General features: G+C 37.5%; 1 protein-coding gene across 1 annotated transcript in view; it reads left to right on the forward strand.

Moving 5' to 3' along the window:
- The window catches only part of BMP3 (bone morphogenetic protein 3), a 33,158-nt gene extending 12,000 nt beyond the window's left edge, over positions 1-21,158 (forward strand). Inside the window, exons 4-5 of the mRNA XM_060188459.1 lie at positions 10,651-11,561; positions 18,171-21,158. Coding sequence (XP_060044442.1) covers positions 10,651-11,561; positions 18,171-18,362 — 1,103 coding nt within the window. The 3' untranslated portion in view covers positions 18,363-21,158. The remainder of the gene's footprint in view (positions 1-10,650; positions 11,562-18,170) is intronic.
- Positions 21,159-26,108: the final 4,950 nt, after the last annotated feature.

Genomic DNA, 26,108 nt, shown 5'->3' on the forward strand with positions numbered 1-26,108 from the left:
TTTTAATAGTAATAGTGGAAAGAAGTTGGCATCCCAAATGGTTTCTACTTGAACTTTCCTAAGTTGTTTCATTAGAGAGTGAATTCTCATAATATTATGAATCCATCCAAACAGAATTTTATAATAGAAGCATGAACACAGTAGTAATCAAATGACACAAGTCTACTAGGATAACATTTATCTATACTTTGGTCATGATGACAGTGTAACTGAAGAGCCCTCACAAATGGAACACATAGAAATCCATAAAATTACTATATTTTAGTAGCATATTAATACATTAAAAAGTAAAACACAGGGATAGCATCTTTTTATTGTCACCAGTGTTATCACAGGGGCTCATTGCCTGCACTATGAATCCACCACTCCTGGTAGCCATTATCCACCCCCCTTCTCTCTTTCCCTCCCTCCTTCCCACCTTCTATTTTATTGGCTAGGACTAAGATAAATTGAAAGAGGAAGGGGCATAGAGAAGGAGAGAGAAAAATAAAAACCTGCAGATCTGCTTCAGCACTTGAGAAGCGTCCCCTCTTTGAGTGGGGTTGGGAGACCCTGGAATCTGGCTTCTTGCACATGGTAATGTGGGCACTTAACCAGGTGACCACCACTCAGCATCCCTGTGATGACATTTTTAAGTCTTGCCTCTCTCTTTATCTAACACACCAGCATATTGACTTTAGAGTCAAACAATCACGATTTATCTGTTGACTCCTTCAATGCCCAACTTCCTTTAAGATCCATCTTCCCTTGGTAACAGAGCCCAGCAAATGCAGTGCCTTGTTTTTACTGAAGTGTGCAGTATGAATAGTGTCATGCACAAGCTGATGCTAGCGACCTGACAACTGCAGTGATTTATTCCTTTAATGTGATGTACTGTCAAGTATGTTTTAATAAAATAATTACAGTCAACAGTTTTAGAAATGAAAAATTTTTTCCCCCAGTGCTCTTGTGTCATAGTTAAAACAACGGAAACCCCACATGCTCTTACTTATCCTTTAAATGAAATTCTAATTTAACTGTTCGACATAAATTTAAAGACTTTCAATTGAGTGTAGCCACTGTACTTAAGTATGGATTATGACAAATTGTTTTCAAGTAGAGAAGAGATTGCTAGGGTTTTGACTCCGTTATCTGAGGTTAAGAGGTAGCAGAGATCTAAATGCTAATCTTGACTGGATTGTTCATTAATAGAATAGTAATATTACTATTATTAGTTTCTTCAACTGTCAGATTAAGTTATACCTACTGTATCACAGAAGCATGGTGAAACTCATCTGAGGAAATGTATTAAAAATTCAGAAGACCTATGTAAATGAGATAATCCTAACATTTGAATATTTTGAGAAAGTATCTTTCTATAGCTTCCTACAAAAACCTTAATATACCTAAAATGTTGATGATGCGCAGTTGTATCTTAGTAGCAGTGTAACTATAAAGAGGTTGTAATCCTCTTGTAATATAAGCAATAATATCCCAAGCCTCTTTCCTTTCATGAAGTTTCTGTTTCTGTCTCCTGGGTGTCTGGGTGGCGTAATCACCTCTTAGTGATTACTTAGTTACCTTTTCTCAAAGTGTAGACTCTGGATCAACATTGCCTAGAAATTTGTTGGTAAGTCTTCTGTTGGGAGTTGAGCCGTAGCACAGCGGGTTAAGTGCACATGGCACAAAGTGCAAGGACAGGCATAAGGATCCCGGTTCAAACCCCCGTTCCCCACCTGCAGGGGAGTCACTTCACAAGCAGTGAAGCAGGTCTACAGGTGTTTGTCTTTCTCTCTTCCTCTCTGTCTTCCCCTCCTCTCTCCATGTCTCTCCGTCCTATCCAACAACAATGACATCAATAACAACAATAATAACTACAACAATAAAACAGCAAGGGCAACAAAAAGAGAAAAAAAAAATATATAAAAAAGGAATTCTCCTGTTCACCTAAAAGTATCTGAACTGAACTCAGTGTGTGTGAGCTAGAAACCTATGCTTTAACAAGCCATTAAGATGATTCTGATGCTCAAGACACACAATCGATGCCACTTGAGTTTTGAGTATCTTATTTCATAACCATGGTCTGAAATCTAGAATTTATTAATGAGCTAATCCTGGTCTCATCTGGATCTTTCAGTGAGTCTTTCTATGAAAAAATAGGTAATGTACGTGATGATAAGTTTCTTTCACTTGACAGATCTATTCCCTTCTTTCTGACAGTTTTCTTTTTCCTGGAGAGAGATCTAAAGTAAGTTCATCAATATGCCTGAAAACTGCGGAGAGTTGAGGGACTAGTCAGCTTGTTATAAAGAATATGGTGGTATCAGCCCATAAAGCAGGTCTCTTGAGGGCAAAGAACACATTTATCCATCTCACCCATGTATTCTTTTTATTTATTTATTTATTTATTTATTTATTTATTTATTTTAATTATCTTTATTTATTGGATAGAGACATCCAATAAATAAAGAAGAGGGAGAGGGGTGATAGAGAGGGAGAGAGACAGAGAGACACCTGCAGTCCTGCTTCACCACTCGTAAAGCTTTCCCCCTGCAGGTGGGGACCAGGGGCTTGAACCCGGGTCCTTGCTCATTGTAATACATGCCCTCCACCAGGTGCGCCACCAACTGGCCCCTCGCCCATGTATTCTGAGGCTAGTTTGTCACCTAGTAGGCACACAGAAAATATTTCAGTTAAGTTGCATTAGATGTTCAAGGAACTAGATAAGAAGAGATAACAGAAAAACTATCAGCACAGAAAAACTGTCATTTAAAAATTACTATGAATGAATCCACATGAAGCATTCTCCCATATATATATGTTGAATGGCAATACTATTCCACTTTATATATAACTGTTCTAATAGTGCTTCCTTTCTGATGAAGTGGAAACAAACTTCACACTTGCATCCAAGAAGGGCTTTTGATGACTTTGGGAACTTGAAAGTTTTTTCACCTTGGTGTTAAGTAGGAAACATTTTTGTGTCTGGTAAGTTTATAAACTTATACAGTTATTCATTCAACAAATATTTTTCAAGATATAAATACTCTAGACTGTGCAAAGTATAAAAAGTTCCAAGATTTATAGGACATAGGTCTACCCTCCAAGAGCTCACAGTCTAGGAATGCCCTTGGGTGGAGGCTAAGGACTAGATAAACTGAATAATGAACACGTTGTTATATTCACACACACAAACACACACACACACAAACACACACACACACACACATCATCATCATCATCATCATCATCATCATCATCTTTGGCCATGTTTTATTCCAAACACATAGAAAATAGTTCTTTTGAGGTATCATAAAACTCATTTTATGAAGCCTCTGGGGAAAAAGAACAAAACTCTGTGACTTTGGGCTTTATTGTGCCTTTGAATGAAGGTGGCATAGAGAAAGTGCAGCCGTGACTCAGTACTCTGTGGTAAGTATTCAGCCAATAACTGTCTGTGTCACTGGCCAGTCCTAGGCACCCCTGGCATTTCTAGCCACTATAATTTTCTTGGAGAAAGAAGTGGAAAAAAATGTTGTTCATAGTTACATATTTTCTGTATGACTAAAATGTTTTCCCTGCTTCCTAGGGATTTAACTAATCATCAAGATTTCATTTGGTCTATTTGTTTAAAAATCAGACTTTACATAGAAAGCTCTCCATTGTATGTTCTAATTCCCTTTGGAAACGCTCTGTGTGGGCCAGCACAAAGGTGAACTTCCACTTACCACTCCCTGGGCACAGCCTCTGCTTCTCCTTATGAGTTGTTGTACAGCTCATCCTCAGCTGCACTTCTCATGTTGAGTGCTTGAATTCCTGGGTGCAGGTGCTTTGCTTGAAGATGAAAAGAGACGTCCAGCTTTTGTACTTATTGAATCATTGAACTTAGTATATGTATGTTACAGAAGGCCCTCTTCAAAATCAATTGCCAACTAGCTGGATAGCTTCTTCTGTGATCCTTCACTTTTGTATTTCTGTCTTTATTATTGCTGGACTAAATACTTTTACTCATAAAAGGAATTATTTACTGTGGGCACAGGGGATGGTATACCAAGTAGAGTGTGTAAATCACCATGCTCAAGGTTCAAGCCCCCAGTTACCACAGATGGGAAGCTTCACAAGCGCTAAAGCAGTGGCACAGGTGTCTCTCTTTCTTCTTCTCTACTCCCCCTTCCACCTAGGTTTTTCTCTCTAGCCAATAAATATATAATAAAAATTGAGAAAGAATTATTTACTGTGGCCTGAAAGGTGGCACAGTGGGGAGAGCATCAGAACAGTGTGCATGAGGTCCCTAGTTTGATCTCTAGCACTTCATGTACCAGAGTGATGTGTTAGTTCTTCCTCTCATAAGTAACTTTAAATAAGTAACCTTAAAAATTGTCCTTATTCATTTGATAGAGATAGCAGAAACTGAGAAAATGGAGGAAATAGAGAGGGACAGAGGCAGAAAGACGCCTGCAGCACTGCTTCACCACTTGTGAAGCTACCCCCTGCAGATGGGGCCTGGGGGCTTGAACCTGGATCCTTGTGCATTGTAACATGTGCACTCAACCAGGTGCTCCATCACCCGGTCCCAATAAGTAACTCTTTAAAAAGAAGAATAATTTTCTGATTGATTACTATTTAGGAATTAAACACAGGGGCCGACAGGCCAGATGACATAACAATAAAGTTCTTGCCTGTAAGAAATGTATGGCCTTAGAAAGGAATAACATTCAAGTAGCAGAAGCAGGTCACGACCAAAGGAATGTGTTATCATGACACTCTTACTTGAGAGTCAGTGCCTCTACTTTTCCTTAATGCACACATCTGGCTCAATTCAAGTAAAGGTGAGTGGAGTTGTTCTAGGGAGAAGTGGCAACAGGTGCAAAGTTCTAATAGGTGTGCATAGGAGAAGTTTGCCTTCTTCTGAAACTCACCTAACATCTAAACGCTTTTGAAATTCACAGTATGATGCCTCTAAAGAAGTAAAAATAAGATTATAATACCGGTGGCAAATCCTAAATAAACTATACAGTAGATATATTCCCAGCAAGGTGGGGAAGAAAGAATCCCTTCTTTTGCTAATTCCTAGCAAACAGTAAGAAAACAGCACCACCTATTGGTAGTTATGTTTTGCAAAAATAATTCCTTGGGAAGAGATGGAAATAATGCCTCAGTTGTAATTGGTGCTCAGGGATTGCCTTTCTTATCTCCCCTACTACAAAGAGATTCCCCTGTATTAATCTTGAAGTGTGTTTGTCTATCACATTTACCCAGTTATATAGAAAGGTCTCACTGTCAACCAAACCACTCAGAAAGTGATTACTTATATTGACCAGATTCTACTGCTTTTCAGCTACTAACTTTAGGCCTCACTTTCATCTGGGGTCTTGACCTTGGAAAGAAAAATCCAGTCACTCTAAAGCCCCTCAAGTATTTTCCAAAGAATTTTGCATGCCATCACTAAATCTTTCATTCTTTCCTCCAGCGATTCCCTTAACTTTCTTTATGTAACTCAGATGTGTAAGAGTCTTCAAATCCTTCAATATCTTGTTTACTTTCACAGCTGCTCTCTTTGCTAACAATAAACTAGTTAATATGAAAGTGCTCAGCTTTGGGCATGCACATCTAGATATAATTGGAATGGGGGAGACATACAGTTAATGTTTCCTCATAACTAAGTGCTGTAATAGCTTTAAAATACAGCCATTATTTTGTAGCCTGATCAAAGCCCCCATTGCTTTTTATATTTTTATCCTATCATTTATAAGTTTCTTCTCATTAATCAGAAATTATACCTCAAGTTTCTGGTTCAGTATTTCCACATATATAAGTACTGGAATATTTAGGGAGGTTAGAAAAACTGAGCACTGAAGTTTTCTCAATAATATTTGAACATAATTACTTGTGTTGCTCCCTCAGTATATATGAATTCAAGAGGAAGAGAGTGAAGATTCATTCAGAACTCTTGATTTTCAGTGTAGGAATATGCTCACTTGAAGAGTTAAGTTAGATTTCATATAATTTAAAAATTTTAAAAGTGAGAGATAATTGAATAATAATATCATTCCTATGTATTCCTTTATACTCATTTGCTCAACTCCATGAGCAACTCCCTTTCTTCTCTAGCACCATTTTGTCCATTGTAGAGATAGGAGTTATTTGCTGGGATAATTAGGGAGGAGAGATCATTGATGGTGCTGAAAGTATATGCTTGAAGGCCAGAGAAGATGAAAATAAAATGTTGGGTTGAAAAGTTGAGGTATGCTTTGTGGAATGATTGAGACTTTAAGCTTGTTGTTTAAAAGAGTGGGAGTGGAAGAACGAGACCATGCTGTAACAATGTGTTTTCTAGAATGGATAGAAATGGCAAAGGCGGGGGTGGGGCCTGAGTGGGAAGGCAGGATCCAGGCCAAAGGGCACCAGCACCGGGTTGATTGCTCACAAAGGACATGGATTCAAACCCTCACTCCCCACCTGTTGGGGGTGAGGGGGTGGGGGGAGATGCTTCCTGAACAGGGGTTTCTCTTTCTCTTTTCTTCTCTCTCCATTCTCAATTTCTCTCTTTTACATAAAAAAATAGAAATTAAAAAAAAAAAGGTCATTGAGAGCAGTAGATTCCTAGTGTCAGTACAAAGCCCCAGTGATAATCCTGGTGGCAATAAAAAAATAAATAAATAAAAGTAAAAAAGAATTGGCAAAGGCATGGATTTCTGGGCAGAATATATGTCTGGTTAGAAGCTAGATAAATAGACCATTCCTTTACTAAACTTAAGTAGCTTAAAATCTGTTATGACTTCAGATGACTATGTTAATTTGAGATATTTCTCTAAGTTCCTGTTTAAGACATTAAAAATATCGCTTATGCAAAAAACTTCCAAATATCCAGCATGCCACACTATGTGTTTTTTCCTTTCTCTTCCAAGTTCTTCCTTTCCCTTTCATACTAAGTCTGGTTCAAAGATTAATTTTGCTTGGGTGTCCCTCTTCCTCTGACTTGGGAAATGTTAACCACTACCTCCTTTGTGTACTGGGAGCATAGCTAACACTGCTGGTAGCAAATAGCATCATTACAATCAAGTTCCCTCCTGGGTTTTTTTTTTTTTTTTTTTTTTTTTTTTTTTTTTTTTTTTTTTTGTCTCCAGGGCTATTGCTGAGACTAGGTGTCTGCATTACAAATCCACTGTTCCTGTGGCCATTTTTTTTTCCAATTTTTTGGATAGGACAGAGAGAAAGTGAGAAGGGAAAGGAAGATAGGGAGAGAGTAAGACAGACACCTGCAGACTTACTTCATCATGTATGAAGCAACCCCCGTGGGCTCGGCTTGAACCAGGATCCTTGTGTGTGTCTTTGCTTTTTGTACTATGTTCACTTAACCTGGTGTGCCACCTCCCAGCCCCCTGCAGTAGCCATTTATACTGCCCTGAGACCCAACCTGGGATCTAACACATAGAAAATGATTGATTCATATTTGTTAAAGTCAAGCATTTGCTTGACTTCCTGTTCCTGTCATGAATGTACATTTATAATTCACCAATGACACAGTTAAACCTAGGTGTATCATGATTCCACAAAGCTCTTTAAACTACTCACGTAGCTCTCTACTTTAGAGCAATTTGTTGGTCTTAGACTTTTCAGTTACAGAGTAGAGCAATTAGCTATAGCTAGAGGAAAAAATAGAAAAATAATCACCAAAATTATGTTTACCTAGTATATTTTTCATGGAAAAAAGAATGTTGCTGCAATACAAGAATAGAATCTTTTACCTAATGTCCTTTGAGTTTGCATTTACATGTTTAGCAAAATAGTAATTCCTCACTGAATTTGGGGGGAAATGCCCTTATTTTGTTCTTTTTGGACAGTATGTCTACCAAATTTGTGGTTATTCTAGACCACCACTGTTAAATAGAAACTTAATTTGAGCCACAAATGTGGACCACATATATAATTTTAAAACTGTAGTAGCCACATTTCAAAATATAAAAAAATCAATATGAAATTAATTTTAATAATACATTGTTTAACCCAATATATCTGACATTACCATCAATACGTAATTAACAAAGTATACTAATGTGAAATTTACATTTATTTTTGTTGTCTTAGAAATCCAGTAAGAAGCTAGTTTAACTAACCACAAATCAGATAGCTAGTCAAGTAAGTATTATACCAGACAATACAGATCTAGTTAGCTGACATTCACTGAGCTTTTTCTTTCTTTCTTCTTAATTTTTTTTTTAATTTACTTTTTGGGGGATTAATGTTTTATATTCTACAGTAAATACAATAGTTTGTACATGCATAACATTTCCCTGTTTTCCATATAACAATACAACCCCCACTAGGTCCTCTGTCATCCTTTTCCAGGACCTGTACTCTCCCCCTACCCACCCCAGAGTCTTTTATTTTGGTGCAATACACCAACTCCAGTTCAGGTTCTACTTGTGTTTTCTATTTTGATCTTGTTTTTCAACTTCTGCCTGAGTGAGATCATCCCATATTTATCCTTCTGTTTCTGACTTATTTCACTTAACATGATTTCTTCAAGCTCCATCCAAGATCAGCTAAAAATGATGAAGTCACCATTTTTAATAGCTGAGTAGTATTCTATTGTGTATGTATACCACAATTTGCTTAGCCACTCATCTGTTGTTGAACAACTGGGTTGCTTCCAGGTTTTGGCTATTACAAATTGTGCTGCCAAGAACATATGTGTACACAGATCTTTTTGGATGGATGTGTTGGGTTCCTTAGGATATATGCCCAGGAGAGGAATTGCAGGATCATAGGGCACTGAGCTTTTTCTATGTGATAGGTGTTTTGCCTGCATTCTTTCAATTAGTTCTCACAACAACACTGCAGTTAATACTATTAGGCTTGGACCAGGGAAATAACACAGCAGTTTATACAATAGACTCTCATGCCTGAGACTCAGAGGTCCTAAGTTCAATTCCCGGCACTGCCATAAGCCACTATTGTGATGGTGATGATGATGATGATGATGATGATGATGATGATGATGATGATGCAAACTAAGATTTAGAGCATTTGGGTTACTAGCCCAGGGACAGCTACAAGGTGGTGGACCTGGAATTGAACCCTAAGCTTTTGCCTTTAAAAATAAAAAGGACTGAATCAGAATGCAGGTCAGGGGATAAGGCAGTGGGGCATATTGAGATGTTTATGAGAAGATGTTGAAGATTAGCCATGGGATTTGAAGCTGCTTAACAGCAGGTCGCAAGGTGTCTGAAAACATGTTCAAAAGAAGGAAACATTTTGAAGCAACATGTGGGGGAGGGAGACCCTATTGGTTTATCCATCAGGACTGCCACCCACATCCTGAAAAAGCCATTTCTTCCCAGCCCTTATGTGTGTTTGGCAACCGACTGATTGCCACATACTTGGAACAGAGTCACTTCTCTTCCATTTTAAATGTCCATCTGCTACACAAAATTTGGGTAAAAGTATATGCTGTGGTGGCTGGTATGAATTAAGGGTAGAGTCTCTGAACAGCCCTGATGCCATGGCTTTGTTATAAAGGTCTGTAAAGTATTATGCTGGTGTCATGGATTACCCAAATGTGCACAAATGGCAGTTTCCTCCTTTTCCTTCACATAGTGTTAAAAATGAGTAAAATATGTTTCCCATTGCACTTCCCTTGTGCTCGAGGACTCAGTGAACTCATTTTAAGTTTCCACATCTTTATAAAAATGTTCTGTTTTTTTTACTGGAACATGTTTTTGATCAAGGCCATAATTTCAGGATTGCATGTAGGTTACTGAAACAAATACGTATATGAAACAAGTGCATGGAGGAGGACTTTGACTCTGCTGACCCCAGCCATAGGACAAACTAGTTAGATAAGCTAAGGAAATTACTTCTGTTTAGTAATGTGTACTGCTTCTCTCTTTCATTTCTGGATTTGATGAATTGGAAATATACTACTATAAATATGTGTATATGTCTGGGTTTGTTTTGTTTGAGTACCTAGTTTAGTTCTTTTGGTTATATATCTTGGTGAGAAATTGTGAGATCACATGACATTTCTAATTATAACATTTTGAAAAATTGCCACACTGTTTTCCATAGTAGCTGAATCTTTGTACAGTATAAGGAGTTATATGAGTTCCAATTTCTCCTCTTCCTTGCTAACATTTACTTTGCTTTATTATCCTAAGAAGCCCATTGTGTACAACATTGTAGTTTCAATTTAAATGTCAATAATGTCTAAAAATATCAAGAACCTTTTCATTTATTTGCCTTCTGTATATTTGGAGAAATTTCTATTTGAGTCTTCTACCTTATTTTAATTATTAATATGTTTGTCTTGTGTAGTTGAGTAGTATTACTTGTGTGTTCTAAATAATAAATGTGATCATGTATATAATGTTATGTATCAAATCTATAAGTTGTACAACTTTCTTGATGATGTTCTTTAATATATAGAAGTTTTAATGAAATCTAGATATCTATTTCATTGAGTCTCTTTTTCTGTTGCTCATACTTTGAATATCATTTCTAAGACATGATAGCCAAATTTTAGGCCATGCATATTTCACTCATATCTTTTTCTATAAATTTTATGATTTTGTTCTCATATATTTAGATCATTAATTCATATTAAGTTAATTTGTATATGTGCTGTAAGGTAGGATCCTGATGCTCCTATTTACTCTTTTTCCTTCCTAGGAACTCTTGAAAGTGAAGGACTGTATATTTTTAATGTGACTTCTCTAACCAAGTCTGAAAACATTTTATCTGCCACACTGTATTTCTATATTGGAGAGTCAGTCGACTTCACCTTGAGTTGTCCAGAATCTTGGGACTGCTCATACCATGCTCACAGGAGACACCTTCAGATTGATCTCTCTGCATGGATCCTCAACCCCAACAGAAACCAAAATCAACTTCTGGGTCAACTTTCAGTAGATGTAGCCAAATCCCATCGAGATTTTGTGTCCTGGCTGTCTAAAGACATCACTCGACTTTTGAAGAAAGCTAAGGAAAATGAGGAGTTCCTCATAGGATTTAACATTACCTCAAAAGGACACCAGTTGCCAAAGAAGATGTTACCCTTTCCCGAGCCTTATATCTTGGTTTATGCCAATGATGCTGCCATTTCTGAGCCAGAGAGTGTTGTATCAAGCTTACAAGGACACCGTAACTTCCCCATGGTCACTGTACCCCAACTGGATAGCCACATCAGAGCTGCCCTTTCTATTGAACAGAGGAAGAAGCGTTCTGCCGGGATACTGCTGCCTCTTCAGAACAATGAGCTTCCTGGGGCAGAGTATCAGTATAAAGAGGATGGCATATGGGAGGAGAGAAAGCCTTATAAGACCCTTCAGACTCAGCCGCCTGAGAAGATTAAGAACAAAAAGAAACAGAGAAAAGGACCTCATCAGAAAAGCCAGACACTCCAGTTTGATGAACAGACCCTGAAGAAGGCAAGGAGAAAGCAGTGGATTGAGCCCCGGAATTGTGCCAGACGATACCTAAAAGTGGACTTTGCTGACATTGGCTGGAGTGAATGGATTATTTCCCCCAAGTCCTTTGATGCCTACTATTGCTCTGGAGCATGCCAATTCCCCATGCCAAAGGTAGCCCTTGTTCTTTTCCCTATGCTTCCTGTTGTGTGCTTTCATTTACAAACTTACAAAGCCCACCTGGACCCTTACTTATTGCATTCTTGGTTTTTCTTTAATGATATTAAAGTAGTATGAAGTCAGCTCTGGTATACAAAAGGATATTACAAAAAGTGTCTGTGCAAAATACATATATTTTTCATTGTTTTTCAAGAAGTTATACATTCAACAGCATGATGGGCTAGTTCACTAGAAACAAGCCTTGAATGGTGGATGGGTGATATATATATTATCCCTCTGGATATTCAGGGAATGGAAAGACTAATTAGATGAATGATTACAGAATCCTTTTGATACATAGTTTCTTGTGAAAATAATTGTTCCCACAGGGGTCAGGATCAGTTCTGATCCACGTAAACTTACCTCATAGAATCTACCAGACACCTCTTTGTTTCTCTAATAAACATAAAAAGGAGGTTAATACAGGCTAGCATGACCCTACAGACTTCTTTCATCATTTAGAGCTTATTTGTATGTTTCCAAAGTCAGTGGAAACTGCTAAACCCAGTAGCATCCTGGCAGACAGATTATGAGACTCTTCCCCAGCTCCCAACTCCACTTTGCACAGCAAGTCCAAATGACTACTTTATTGAATTTAAATAAGATATAGTGGCAGCTTCTAGGCTTCCTTAAATATCATTCCTGCACTTCTACTCTTACAACAGTTTGACTTTTTTGTATACAAAGAAAAGATGCTCTAGGAATAAAGTCTAGGGCAGTAAACAAAGATATTTTGTTTGTGTGCAAAACTTGAATAGACTTTGTTATGCAAAAATGGAGAAAATGGTCCTTTGCTTCAAAAGTGACAGACATCTGATTACTGGTCTTTAATGTGTCATGTTTGTAATCATTGGGACACAGTGTCAAAGGCTCATACAGCAAAGATCCCACTCAACAGTTGCCTGGCGTCCACACTTGCGCAATTACCCTGGTTTGTCCCTCTCACCTTTGTTTAGCTTTCACCGGTCAAGATATTATTGATCAGTAATCTAAACATAATCATTATAAAGTGTAGAAGGTATAAAAGGAATAACAGACATGTTTAATATTAACACTAGCGTAGCAGAATGATTAAGCATGCATGATTATTCATAACTGGATATCTTTTATTTTTAATTTCTTTATTGGGGGAATTAATGGTTTACAGTCTATAGTAAAATACAATAGTTTGTACACTCATAACATTTGCCAGTTTTCCATATAACAATATAAGCCCCACTAGATCCTTCTCTGCCATTATGTTCCAGCTACTAAACCCTGCCCCCATAACTGTATATCTTAACGTTAATGTACCTGAAAAATCACTTGAAGGTCTTGAAAATACATACATTAATATGTAGTGTTACTAGGAGTTGAACCCAAGATTCTGTGCATCTAACAACCTTCTAGTTGTTACACATCACTGAGTAGCAAGATTATGAACCTTCAGTTTGGTCCTGGTATCATCAATAATGATTCTAGGGAAAGATCCAGCAAAGTTTTCTCATCCTTGGAATGGGTACAATGAAATAATGAAAATAGTCTCTACATAAGAAAAAGTGGGAAATGAGATAATAGAGCACATGGTACACACTCAATGAAAATATTGCTATTTGGCATTATTTTCTATATCATTATTAATAATTTAATAATGATTAACAATATTGTAAGATAAACATGATATAATTCCATACAGTTTCCACTACCAGAGTTCTGTATCCCATTCCCTCCATTGGAAAAATCCCTATTCTTTAGCCCTCTGGAAGTATGGACCAAAATTCTTTATGGTGTGCAAAAGATCTGGCTTCTGTAATTGCTTCTCCACTGGACATGGGCAGGTGGATCCATACCCTCAGCCTGTTTCTGTCTTTCCCTAGTGGGATAGAGCTCCGGTGAGGTGGGGTTCCAGGATTGGTAGGTCATCTGTCCAGGGAAGTCAGGATGGACTCAAAGTAGTGCCTACAACTTGGTGGCTGGTAGACTGAAAGATATTAAGCAGGACTAATTGGTTAATAAACAAGAATCAAAGGTAGGAATAACACTGATGGAATTAGGGGTCTAGGAAATCTATTTTAGGTGTGTCCCAAGATGCCCATGACTTTAGTAATCTTTGCCTGAGCCTTATAGCTAACATGCAAGTGGACTAAAAATATTATCTGGTATCGGAGTTGAGAATAGGGCTAGAAAGCTGGATTAGGGCAGAAAGTAGTTCCCAAACATAAGGAAAGTATATAAATATCATTAACTATTTACCGTACCATTGATCTGACCTAGGATCAAAAGAATTGATGACATACAAGAGAAAAGTTTTGTATTTCTGTTCCCTTTTTAAACACCACCAACTCTCAGATAGGATTCCCTGTGTGAATTCAACAGCCTGTAAGCTATTCCAATACCATTTCTTTGGAGAGTAATAGAATAGGAGAGTATCAGTTGCTGCAACAGCACTCATCATAATATTTGTCAAAACTTGGAATGGCATCAGAACTCCAGGGAGACATAACAGGGATAAGTGTGGAGTTTGGTCTCTGAGCCTGAGATTCCCTTTTGCCAAGTTGAGAGTGGAAGTTTGGCTGTTACATAGAGTTCTCAGTCTCTCATCACCTTGTGCAGATTTGCTGCACTTTTAAAAAGTTCTAGTGGGTCTTTTTAAAACCTTCCAGGCTTGTGTCTTTGGAGGGGGACAATGAGGTTAAGGATCATGAACCTGCTGTAGTAGAGGTGATTAGTAAGCTTTGCTGTATCAGCACAGTGTCCAGATAAGCTTTGCTGTATCAGCACAGTGTCCAGCATGGCAACCAGCACAAGCCATTTAAATAAAAATACAGTCTGAGCAACAGAAGAAAAAAAAAAAAAAGCCAGATCAGTACAAACACATGTGGAGTAACTGAAAAGCCAAAGAACTTTCAGACATTAGGTATACATTTTGCCCCTGAGGAAAGTTCTCGCAGGCCAGACTCCTCTGTTGGCCCTCCTCCCTTTTGGCCTTCTGCACAAAATGCCTGCTCTATATGGCCATGCGCTTTGTCTGCAAAAATTGACAACCTGTTCCATAATTCAGAGCAGCTGTGCTTTGCCTTTCCCAAATTCCAGGCTTTGCCCTTTCACTGATTCCAATTAGATAGTTTCTGGACTATCACACCCATGTGGGCTGGACTGAAAAAAGTGTAGAGTGAACCCCCATAGCCCAGGTCAGGAATAACATACTCTCCTCTCCCAGGTCATGACATACTCTCCTCTGCTAATGCATTTGTAATCAAATTCAACTCAAGGCCATCAGATGCAACTTGACAGGTGCAGGTCTGACCACTGCAGATTTCATTCACAGACACTAAAGTTTGATTTTTTTTCTGATTTCCATCCACTACAGCCAATCTGTTCTCCCTGGGAGAGACTCATGGAGTTCTGCCCCTGAGGTGAAAAAATGCCTATCTAGTGAAATCCAAGTTATATGCATTTGCTTCCCCTCCCCACCTGAGCAGATAATAAAAGCACAGATTTCAAATTAGAGTGAGTGAGACAGTTTTTCCCATAAAGATTTAGAGTTAGCGGAATGAAGTTATTTTTGCATAGAATAACGCAAAAGCTAGAAATAATAAAGACAAAGAATTGGGTACCAAATAATCCAACCACTTTGAGCCCAGCATCTTTAATAAAGTAGAAATTTATATTCGTGAGTTCAAAATGCTATATGTACTCCATTACTTACTGTCCTGAGTTTTACCACTCCATTCTCTGATCATGACAATGAGTACTGGAAGTCTTAAGTCTTGATATACTGAATTTCATAAACAGAAAATCACCCAAAATGAGGTAGAAATTGTGTTTCACTCTCACTAAAAGTAAGACCAGTGAGGGAAATAATACAGATTTGCATTGCTGACTGACCTTTCTTTTTTATTTCCATTTTTTTTTTTCCACTAGAGCACTGCCTTCAGCTCTGGTTTATGATGGTACCAGGGCATTGAACCTGGGACTCTGGAATTTCAGACATGAAAATCTTCTGCATAACCATTATGCTACTGACGTCTCCCTGGCCAGACCAATGAGTTTCTTGGAATATGTAAAGGGAGTAATGGGAAATATGATTTAAACTAGAAAACAACAAACAAAAAAAATCATACACTGGCAATTTACTTTAAAGTAGGAAATTATCACATGGATCTTTTGTGCATGACATAGTTCTTGTTACTATCAGCTTGATCAGAGGATTCCACAGTTAGAAAAGAAGGGGGCAACTCCCTCCAAAGCCCAGAGGCTCCTGATAAGAGACACCTGTCCAGAAGCAAGCCCTGTGCCTGAATTTCACTAAGCACACCACAGAGACTGTTGCCTGCTCATAGTTTGTGACTCTATCATTTGTGATTTAGAAGGGGTGGCGGGATGAAGAGAGAGAGGAATTTTCCTAGGGAACACCCACATATATTTTCCATATGTAAGCTGGGTCATTTGCATAGAGCTCTTTATTGTTGTTGATGACAGTTATTTCCATCAGGAATAGATGAAAAGGAGATATGTTATTTTTCTAAGTGTCTATTTGACAAATTATATATTCAACACAGAGAGAGCATACACCACACGATGCTAGCACTGAGGAATAGTCATGCATAGCATTGTATATTGAGACCTCATCAATTTAAATAACTCCACTTCACATGAAATTACAATACTACAGAAGACATTAAGATATTAACAGTGGTGATATAATCTCTGAAAAAAAATCTGTGGTTTAAAGAAAATCCTTCAAAGCTATATCAGAAACTGGATAGCTGAGTAGTAATAACTTGCAACTAATAAGGAGACAGGAAACGTAGATTTTCTTTAGCAATTAACAATATTGATGAAGTAATATCCGTGGCTATTAAGGCTATTAACCTCTCTGGTACAAGACAAACTGAAATTTGGGTTAGTTACACAGATTTTACTGACGACAGGGCACAACAGAGAAATACTGACTTCTTTCCCTACAGGGAAGAATACCTTGCTTTGTAAAGCTAATTAAGTGATAGATGGCTGTTCTTTTGAACATAGGTTTCCAGTCTCTAGGGAGGTGGGGGGGGGCTGCCTATCATTAAGACTAATTTTTCTTTGATGACTTATTCCTAGTCACAATAAATTGAAGTCTAAAGCATGTTTTTTTGTTTGTTTGTTTTCATGAAAACTGAAAGATGTGATGATATAAGTCAGATTTGCTTCTTCTCACCCCCTCAAAACAATCTTTTTGGTTTTTTTCTTTTTCTCTCTCTCTCTCTTTTTTTTTTTTTAGCAGTATGCCACTTTTCTATACTGTTTGCTTCTCTCTGAGCACTATATGTACCCTTGTTCCACACCAGGAGTTTTAGGAGTCTAAAATTAAAATCTCAATTCAGTGGGGGCAGAGGTGCCTCTGAGCCATGAGAAACATGGCCCCAAATCCTGAAATTAAAAAGCCAGAGATTTGGCCTAAATCCCACTCCTGGATTGACATGTGATCTCTGGCACATTACCAAATTTCTGTTTCTAATGTGTTTAAAAGCAAAGAAGAAAAAAAAAACTGCTTTCACCTGCCTGAAGGAGACATTGGGGAGCACTAATGTTGAAAAGCATGGCATCTCTCAAGACAAAGTTCTTCCCACTCTGCCAATACTAAAGCCTTATTGTACATCCTGGACTTGGAAACAGGACTGTCCTTCAATGCAGATCAGCGCTGCACTGTGCTCTCTAAACAAAACCACATGTTTCACATGCATGTTACTGATCCCATTTGGCTTCTCCTCAGGAACAGATTTTACTTAGGCTTCTGTGGTCAAACTTCTGACATTCATGGATAACCTTAGTCCCCCTAGATTATTCCCAGGGGACAAGGGCCACTATCTCAACATTTTGAATGCAAATTTATTTAAGTCTGAACCTATGGAGCAACAGTGACCCCCAGTGGCTAGAGGTATCTTCCTAGCCCTTTTGCAAGTTGTCACTTTTCAGGAGAGGTGACTCAGTTTCTGTAAGAGTAATTACCATGCAATTCATCCCAGTGGCAGCTAGTAAATAAATTTGTGCCCATTGGCAGGCTTTGTTTCATATAGATAACAAAGTAGAATGATTGCTTGTGCAGTAACAATAATGTATCTGTATTGCATTGGTAAGGATCCTTATAATTAGCATAGGATCATATATAATTAGCATAGGAAGTATAAACTTCCTAGGATATATTATGGAAACTCTACTGGGATATATTCATTCCCTATCTGGAGACCAAATTGTTTTTAACTAAATAATTCTTGAGTAAATTACTGAATTCAAATCCTCAATATAACAATTATTAGTTACTTGACTTTAGATGTTATTGAAACTTTCTGTGTCTAGGCATTGTCTGTACAGTGTATTCTTATGGTAGAGATTAGAGATGCTTCATAAATATACTGTTGCATAACATTAAATAGATAAGTGATAGCCACTGTGGTGATGATGGTGACAGAAGATTGAGCTCCATGCACAATGATATCAAGGCTTTATTAATTATTGAAGTGGATTCATTATGTGTGCAGTTATGAAGGATGCAGAGTGAAAAATCACTAACTTATGTGTTCTTCTCTCATATTTTTCTAGTCTTTGAAGCCATCAAATCATGCTACCATCCAGAGCATAGTGAGAGCTGTTGGAGTGGTTCCTGGCATTCCTGAGCCTTGCTGTGTACCAGAAAAAATGTCCTCACTAAGTATCTTATTCTTCGATGAAAACAAGAATGTGGTACTTAAAGTATATCCTAACATGACAGTAGAGTCTTGTGCTTGCAGATAACCTGGAAAAGAACTCATCTGAATGCTTAACTCGATCATTAGTTTATTTTATGAACTTTTTTTTTTGCACTGCCAATGCATTTCATTTCAAAATACATTTAGTAATCAAAAGAGAATGAGCAAATAGACTGATGATTTCTACCAAGGAGAACTAGACTGTATTTTGAATTTGAATGTAACTAAAAGCAAGATTTTAGTAAATGTGGATATTCATTTCATTTTTTAATCATGCAAAAAAATCACTTAAACTGTTTTTTGAACTGTTAAGGAACACACAGATTTATTTTTGTAATGGGCTTCAAAAATAGATTGGGAAAGCCCCAAGCTTATCACTTATCTCTACTCATAGTGAATAGAATATTTTTGAAGTAGGCTTATTGCCTTAGATTTCTGAGCAACTGGGCAAGTGCTACATAAGCCAATCAAGTTTGATATTTCTCTTAAAAATGTTTGAGACTTGTTTTCCCTCTGTTTCTTCTCTGCCTGTGAGTGTAAAAGGTTGAGTAGAAAGTATGTGCTGAATGTGTATGTGTGTGTGTGTGTGTGTGTGTGTGTGTGTGTGTGCACGTGTGTGGTGTGTGCGTACACATCAGTGACCAGAGTGCCTGTGTCCTCTCAAGGAAGGTTTGTGTCACATGGTTTTAAAATTCAGATTAAGTTTACACAAATTTCTTTTTTTAATGTCATGTCCTGGCAAGCACTACTCAATTATAAGAACTTTACCAAAAAGGATGGTGTGTTCCAATAGCATATGCAGAGAGTTACCACTTGGCTCATTATTTTATTGGAAATGCAGTTGTTGTCATTTCATTGCCTCCCAGAAAAGGGATCCCAATTCTCAAAAGCCCAGATATAATTTCTCTTCTATACCTCTTTCATGAGCACTTTTATTTGTACTTTTTATTTGAATTTAAGTATTATTCCTGAAGCTATTAAAATTTTTAGCTCTTTTTACATGTCTTCACTTACTATGAAATAAATAGATAGATACCATGGGTCAAGCACTGATTAAACAGTGAAGATCTCTTTAAATGACTGATTTAATCACAATCACAAGTTCATGGTAATTCCATAGCTGCATTCAGGTCCAGTCATTTATTCACATAATCAAGACTTTTGCTTCAACTATAGAATCTACATTTAGCTAAACTCACTAGAAATTGACTACCAAGAAAGGGAGGCAAGTATAGAAATTTTTTTTTGTTCTCATTTCTGATTGTAATAAATATCTCCTGTTATGCTTTTGCCCTTGAAAATGCTTAAAACCTCTTTCATCACTACATTTATATGTGTGACAGTAGTGCTTTTCAGGCCATGGATTCTTGTTTATCTTTTATCTGTGGCTTGTTCCCATCTTAGTTCTGTCTTAACTGACTTGAGACAACTAAACCATTTCAGAGGCTGTGAAGTGTCAGAAAACATGGAGCTTTGTCCGTCACTACTGAGAGTGGTTCATCATTTAATAAATATTTATTGAGCATTTATTTTGTAAGACACTGTGTTAACTATGTGTCTTTAGTGTTCTCAGTGGTAAAATAAAGAAGCTGACTGGTTGAAATGGAAATCCCTCCCATCACTGAAAGTTTTAGCTATTTCATACCAGTTTTCCTAAAATAAAGGAAATGCTAGGTTTAAAAACTACAGTTACTCCTGCTAATAAACATCCTATGCTTTATGCTTACAACTATGGCATTCTTTTTGGTTTATGTGGTAGTTCTATATTGTTAGAAACCTGTTTCAAGAAGTTTACCTTGAAAAGACCTTCAGACACTTTGGGTGTACAATAATCAACAATAAGTATATGCTAACTCCATAAACAAGACACACCAGTTCTAAATGTCAAATTAGTCTTTTAATGCCCAGGTTTTCATGACTAGTTTTGTTGTGGTGGTGACAATATAAAATGAAAGCTACCAAATAAAGTAGGTGATGAACACGTTTTACTAAATTTGATCAGAACATTTAAAACTAAATTACATGCTAGAGGTGAACCAGCATGTGGCCGCCACAGTCTTTGAACTTAAAAAAAAAAAAAAGAAAAGAAATCCAAAACCTGTTCCACTGATAGATCTGACAAAGTTCTTAACTTATTGTAGAGATACTTTAACCATAACCTCTAGAAATTCTCAGCTTTACTTTTCTATTCCCCTTCTAACCACAAGATTACCTTTCTTAATTTAAATTGATGCCCACTTTTTGCAGATCAGATCCGAGAATGGCCAAAATTCCTCTAAATAAGGAAGCTTTCCAAGTACAGACTAGTCCTTTTTAAATAGCCATGAAAAACATTAAATGACAAAATTATGTTAATTACAAATAGCAAAGGCAAAAGTGCAGCACAATAAAAGAAACTTAGTTGGTAATTTCTCAGCAACCCATATAGTTTTTGATCAGTAGTTATTTCTGGGTGGACTGTGTAGCCATCCTATCCTGTTGCTAGTCTGCTGAACTACAGACATATTTGTCATATAAATAGGAAAAGTTTTATTTCCAGAGAATAAAATAAATTACATTTCAGCTGTGAAGATAGAAGTAAATGAGTTAATATTTTAATGAATGAAATTTTGTTTGAAATAGCTGAAAATTTGAGTGACTTTTACCACCTGCTAAGTACTAGAGGATCTATATAATTACTATAGAGTTGTGATTATACAAAATGAATTTATTAGTATCATTCAAATTTCATCATCCCACCTTTCTCTGGTTCAAGCTTTTATTCCTCTTCTTTCTTGCCACTTTTCTATCTCCTAACCATTCCCCACTTTCCTCCTAAAAATGGGATACTCACAGGCTATTACTGTTCTCTTGAATTCAAAATTAGGGTCTGTTAGTCAATTCTTCTTCTTCTAGCGTTTGCCCTTCTTCCGTAGCCAGTCAACAGCGTCAGGTTGAAAGCTGTCAGGAGCTGCTTGTTGCTGGCTTTGAAAGTGACTGGGACCCATGTGGTGGATTCAGTCGGCAAAGAAGGATAGTGTTTTCAAAGTATCTTGTTGTAACCTGTACAAATTAAATACTATTTATGGGATGTGGAACTGTAGAATTGAAACTGAAAAATTAGATTTCCCAGATTTCTCTGGGCTACAATTATCTAAGTAAAATTTACATTCATCTGGCTACAGATTAACTAAAGAGCATTTACTCATAAATATTTCTTACTTTAATATTTCTGAAGAACTCTTGTTGCTCATTTAATGTTTTCATGAGCAAGCATACATGTATAAAGCTATTATCAATCTGGCAATGTTTTAAATCGTATTACATTGGTCAGCTTAGTCTCTCTGCCCCCCTTTTTTTGAACTAACTAGTAACTAAAATCTGGATACTAATTTCTTGTTGAATTGAAGTTGAGTTAAAGCAACAACTGCACATCTGATGAGAAAGCTCAAATATAACATAAATCTGACTTCTCTGTACAGTGATTTTTCTGTTGAGGGTTGTATTTTAATGTAGTACATGGGGGATTTAAATGATTCATGTGTTCTTAAAACCAAGTCTTCCCTTCAATTTACCACACTACTTTCTGTAAATGTTTTAATTGAGAATTTAATGCTTGTACAGTCAACGGCGATTAAAATATATATTATATATGTATATGGAAATCTATAAAGATGCTTTTAATTTATTTAATGACTATTGTTTCTCTGTATGGTAATAATGTTCATCCTTAGATGATGAGAAGAAAATCCCTTTTTCTATAGTTATAACATGCAAGATTTGTTTTTCTAGTTAACTCCACTAATGGGACATATTGCGGTGAAACTGTGAAGGAAACTTCACTACTGATGTGTGAGCTTTGCTGAATTTGTGTTGCTTTTCTCCAGTAAAGGAGAGCTTTTTATTACACAGTATGAAAATAAAAATTACTGAATATTCCCCCTTCTTTTCTACTGGTCATTGAGGGGGAAACAGATGGCATTTTCAAAACTTTTCCAACTGTACTGCCTTTGAAAAAAGGTAATAAAACTTGGATAGAAAGTGAAGCATTTTCAAATGACCTAAACAGAGCATCATTACCTACTACAAACATAGCATGATTAATAATGTGGAAGATATTGAAACACACTCATAGGAAAATTCAGATAACTTCCAAATGAGAAATGCAACTTGAATAATTTCTTTCCCCTCCTCCCACCCATTTTGTTTTATTTTTACCAGAAAACTGTTTGGCTCAAGCTTACGGTGCTACCTAGTTGAACCTCTGACCTCTGGGACCTCAAGCATGAAAATCTGTTGTGCAACCAACCAGAGACCCTAGAATCTTCTTTACTCACTCTCTTTTTCTTTCATTTTCTTCTGGATTCCCGACTTACCATTTTGACAATACCTTATTTCATCAGTCACTGCTATCACATCCCATACATTTTAGAATGACAAGCACCTAAATATCACTACTCTGATTCCTGAAATGTAATCTCCTACTTTTAACTATAGTTTTTTCTCTTAGAAAAGAATGGCCTACATCTAAGAAATAAGGCATGCTCTCATATTATTGTCATGTACTTAATCTACCTGTGCTAGATTTATCCACACTATGGTATTAATGAAAATGTAGTATTTTTTGTGTGCAACTCAGAATTTCATCCATGTATTCTACCCTTGAGTCAATATTTTTTTAATGAGATAAAGAGGCACAGAGGGAGAGACTGAGTGAGAGATACTGAAGTACTGTTCAAGTTCTACACTTTGTGTCTCAGATATTATCATATTGTATCAGAAATCAAACCTAGATCTTCACTCATGCAAGGCAGGCCTCTGCTTCTCAGCCCTTATGAAACAACAGCATTCAAAAACTGCAAGACCATCAACAGCAAATCCCTAACCTCTCCAACTCTCTTCTGTTATTACCTATGACTGGACAAAACACTTCCTGCCTCACTGGTTTAACAACTTTTTTTTTAATTTCCCCTTTTGTTGCCCTTGTATTTTATTGTTGTTGTTATTGATGTTGTCATTGTTTGATAGGACAGAGAGAAATGGAGAGAGGAGGGGAAGACAGGGAGGGGGAGAGAAAGATAGATACCTGCAGACTTACTTGCTTCACCACCTCTGAAGCAACACCCTTGCAGGTGGGGAGCTGGGGGCTTGAACCTGGGTCCTTACACCAGTCCTTGTGCTTTGCGCCATGTGTGCTTAACCCGCTGTGCTACCGCCCAACTCCCAGTTTAACAAAATTTTAAGAGAGAATGCATGAACATTGCTTTCTCAGTGACCCCACACAGCTACATCAGTTACAATTACTACCCAGCCTAGCCTGCCCTTTTTCCAAATGAGAAAACTTAGACATGCTGTCATATATACTTATTTGAATGTCTACTTACCACACCCTCCTCTAAAAACATACCCCCACCAACTAGGACAGATTCCTTGACACATGGCACAGATGGGAATTTGCAGAAGCTGATTATTTACCAGTGTTAAAAATGTTGGCAGCTAAATTAGTAGCAAAGCTGGTGAGGAGGACTGTAACTTTTTTCTTCCAGGCATGTGAAGATCTTTTATAATCCAGTGTCAGGACCAAACAGTGATATACCTGGTTGAATGCACACTATACCAAGTAAAAGGACCCAGGTTTGAGCTCCTTCCTCACCCACAGTGGGGAAGCTTCATGAGTAGTGAAGCAAGTCTGCAGGCATGTATCTTTCTCCTCTATCTGCTCCTCCCTCTCAATTTCTACCTGCCCTATTAAAAATAATTTTATTAGTGAGTTAATAATAATTAACAAGATTGTAAGATAATAAAGGTATAATTCCATACATTTCCTACCACCAGAGTTCTATATTCTATCCCTTACACTAGAAGTTTCCTTATTCTTTATACCTCTGTGAGTATGGACCCAGGATCATTGTGGGATGCACAAGGTGGAAAGTCTGGCTTGTAACTGCTTCCCTGCAGAACATGGGCATTGATAGGTCAATCAGTAACCCCAGCCTGTTTCTTTTTTTTTTCCCAGCCTGTTTCTATCTTTCCCTAGTGGGGTAGGGCTCTGGGGAGGTGGGGTTCTAGGTCATATTGGTGAGGTCATCTGCCCAGGAAAGTCGTGGTTGCCAGGAACACTAGATTCATCATGCAGGCACTAAACCTCAGTGATAACCCTGGTAACAATAAATAAATAAATAAATAAATAAATAAATAAATAAATACAGTGTCCAGAGAGGAGAATGAATTAAGCACAAAGTAGTGAGTCGTGAAGAATAAGGAGAGTAATGGCTTTGTTTCTGATAATATCTCAGTTTGTGTTTCTATTATAAACTGTGCTTCCTGCCCTTGGGTTACATGAAATATTCTTGCAAGTACCATGCAGTGCTTACTTACACAAGTTACAGACTATGTCTGTAAATTACAACCAAAACAATCATGCTATGATCCACTAAACTGTTGAGTATTCCCAGTGCCTGATGATGAACTACCAGAAATGTTATTAAGAACACTTCATAACATTATGGAGTGAGCATGGACTTTCAGATCAATTTTGCATTTTAATCTTGATACTGTAAGTTACTACTGGGATGGCATGGTCCTTTGAGGAATATTGGCCACATCAGGATGTTCAGTTTTGTTAGAGGTGACAACTGCCAAAAGAGTGACTGCTGTAATAGCTTGTATCATTTCTCATGCCAGAGAACCACCTTGAGACACCACTTCCACTTTTTAGAAAAAAGAAAAAGTGGAAATTGATGGGGTTTTTGGTCAACAATATTTATACACCTTTCCCATATTTGGGAGAGACTCTCTTCCTTGATCCAGCTTTCTAGCTCTTTTTCTAGCCATGAGACCATCTCCTCAGACAATAACTTGGGTCCACTTGCATATTAGATGTCAGGCTCAGGCAAAAACTAATAAAGTCATGGGCCCTTTTGAATATAACTAAAATAGGCCTACTAGCTGTCTTCAAAACAGAGACCATAATCTTTATCTGCAATATTCCAGCCTTTAGGATCATATTAGTCAGCAATATGTTTGGCTTTATATGTTAACTCTTTTTTTAGTCACCAGGTTCTAGATGCTAAGATTATGTCAACCAGACTTCCCTGAGAAGAGGGCCCAACCATGTGTCCTAGAGCTCTGCTTCCCCAGAGGCCTGCCTCACTAGGGAATGAGAGAGACAGGCTGGGAGGACAGATCAAACTGCCAATGCCAATGCTCATTGGGGAAGCAATTACAGAAGCCAGACCTTCCACCTTTTTCACCCCATAATGACTCTGGATCCATACTCCCATAGGGTTAAAGAATAGGAAAGCTGTCAGGGGAGGCAGTGGGATATGGAGTTCTGGTGGTTGGAATTGTGTGGAGTTGTACCTCTCTTATCCTATGGTTTTGTCAGTGTTTCCTCTTTATAAATAATTTTTAAAAAATCAGGGAATCGGGCAGTAGCACATCGGGTTAAGCACACATGGCATGAAGCACAAGGACTGGCTTAAGGATCCCAGTTGGAGCCCCTGGCTCCCCACCTGCAGGGGAGTCGCTTCGCAGGCAGTGAAGCAGATCTGTAGGTGTCTATCTTTCTCTCCCCCTCCTCTCTCCATATCTCTCTGTCCTATCCAACAACAATGACATCATGAACAACAATAATAACTACAACAACAATTTTAAAAAAACACCAAGGGCAACAAAAGGGAAAATAAATAATAATTTTTTTTAATTTTTAAGAAGATAGAAATTAGGTTAAGAATAAGAACTTTGTGCATAGATGCCCATAATCCCAGAAGTTATTTAGTATTACCAAGGACTATTGATATTTTACAAAACC

The sequence above is a fragment of the Erinaceus europaeus genome, chromosome 3 (assembly GCF_950295315.1).
Source record: "Erinaceus europaeus chromosome 3, mEriEur2.1, whole genome shotgun sequence".
Taxonomy (NCBI): Eukaryota; Metazoa; Chordata; class Mammalia; order Eulipotyphla; family Erinaceidae; genus Erinaceus; species Erinaceus europaeus.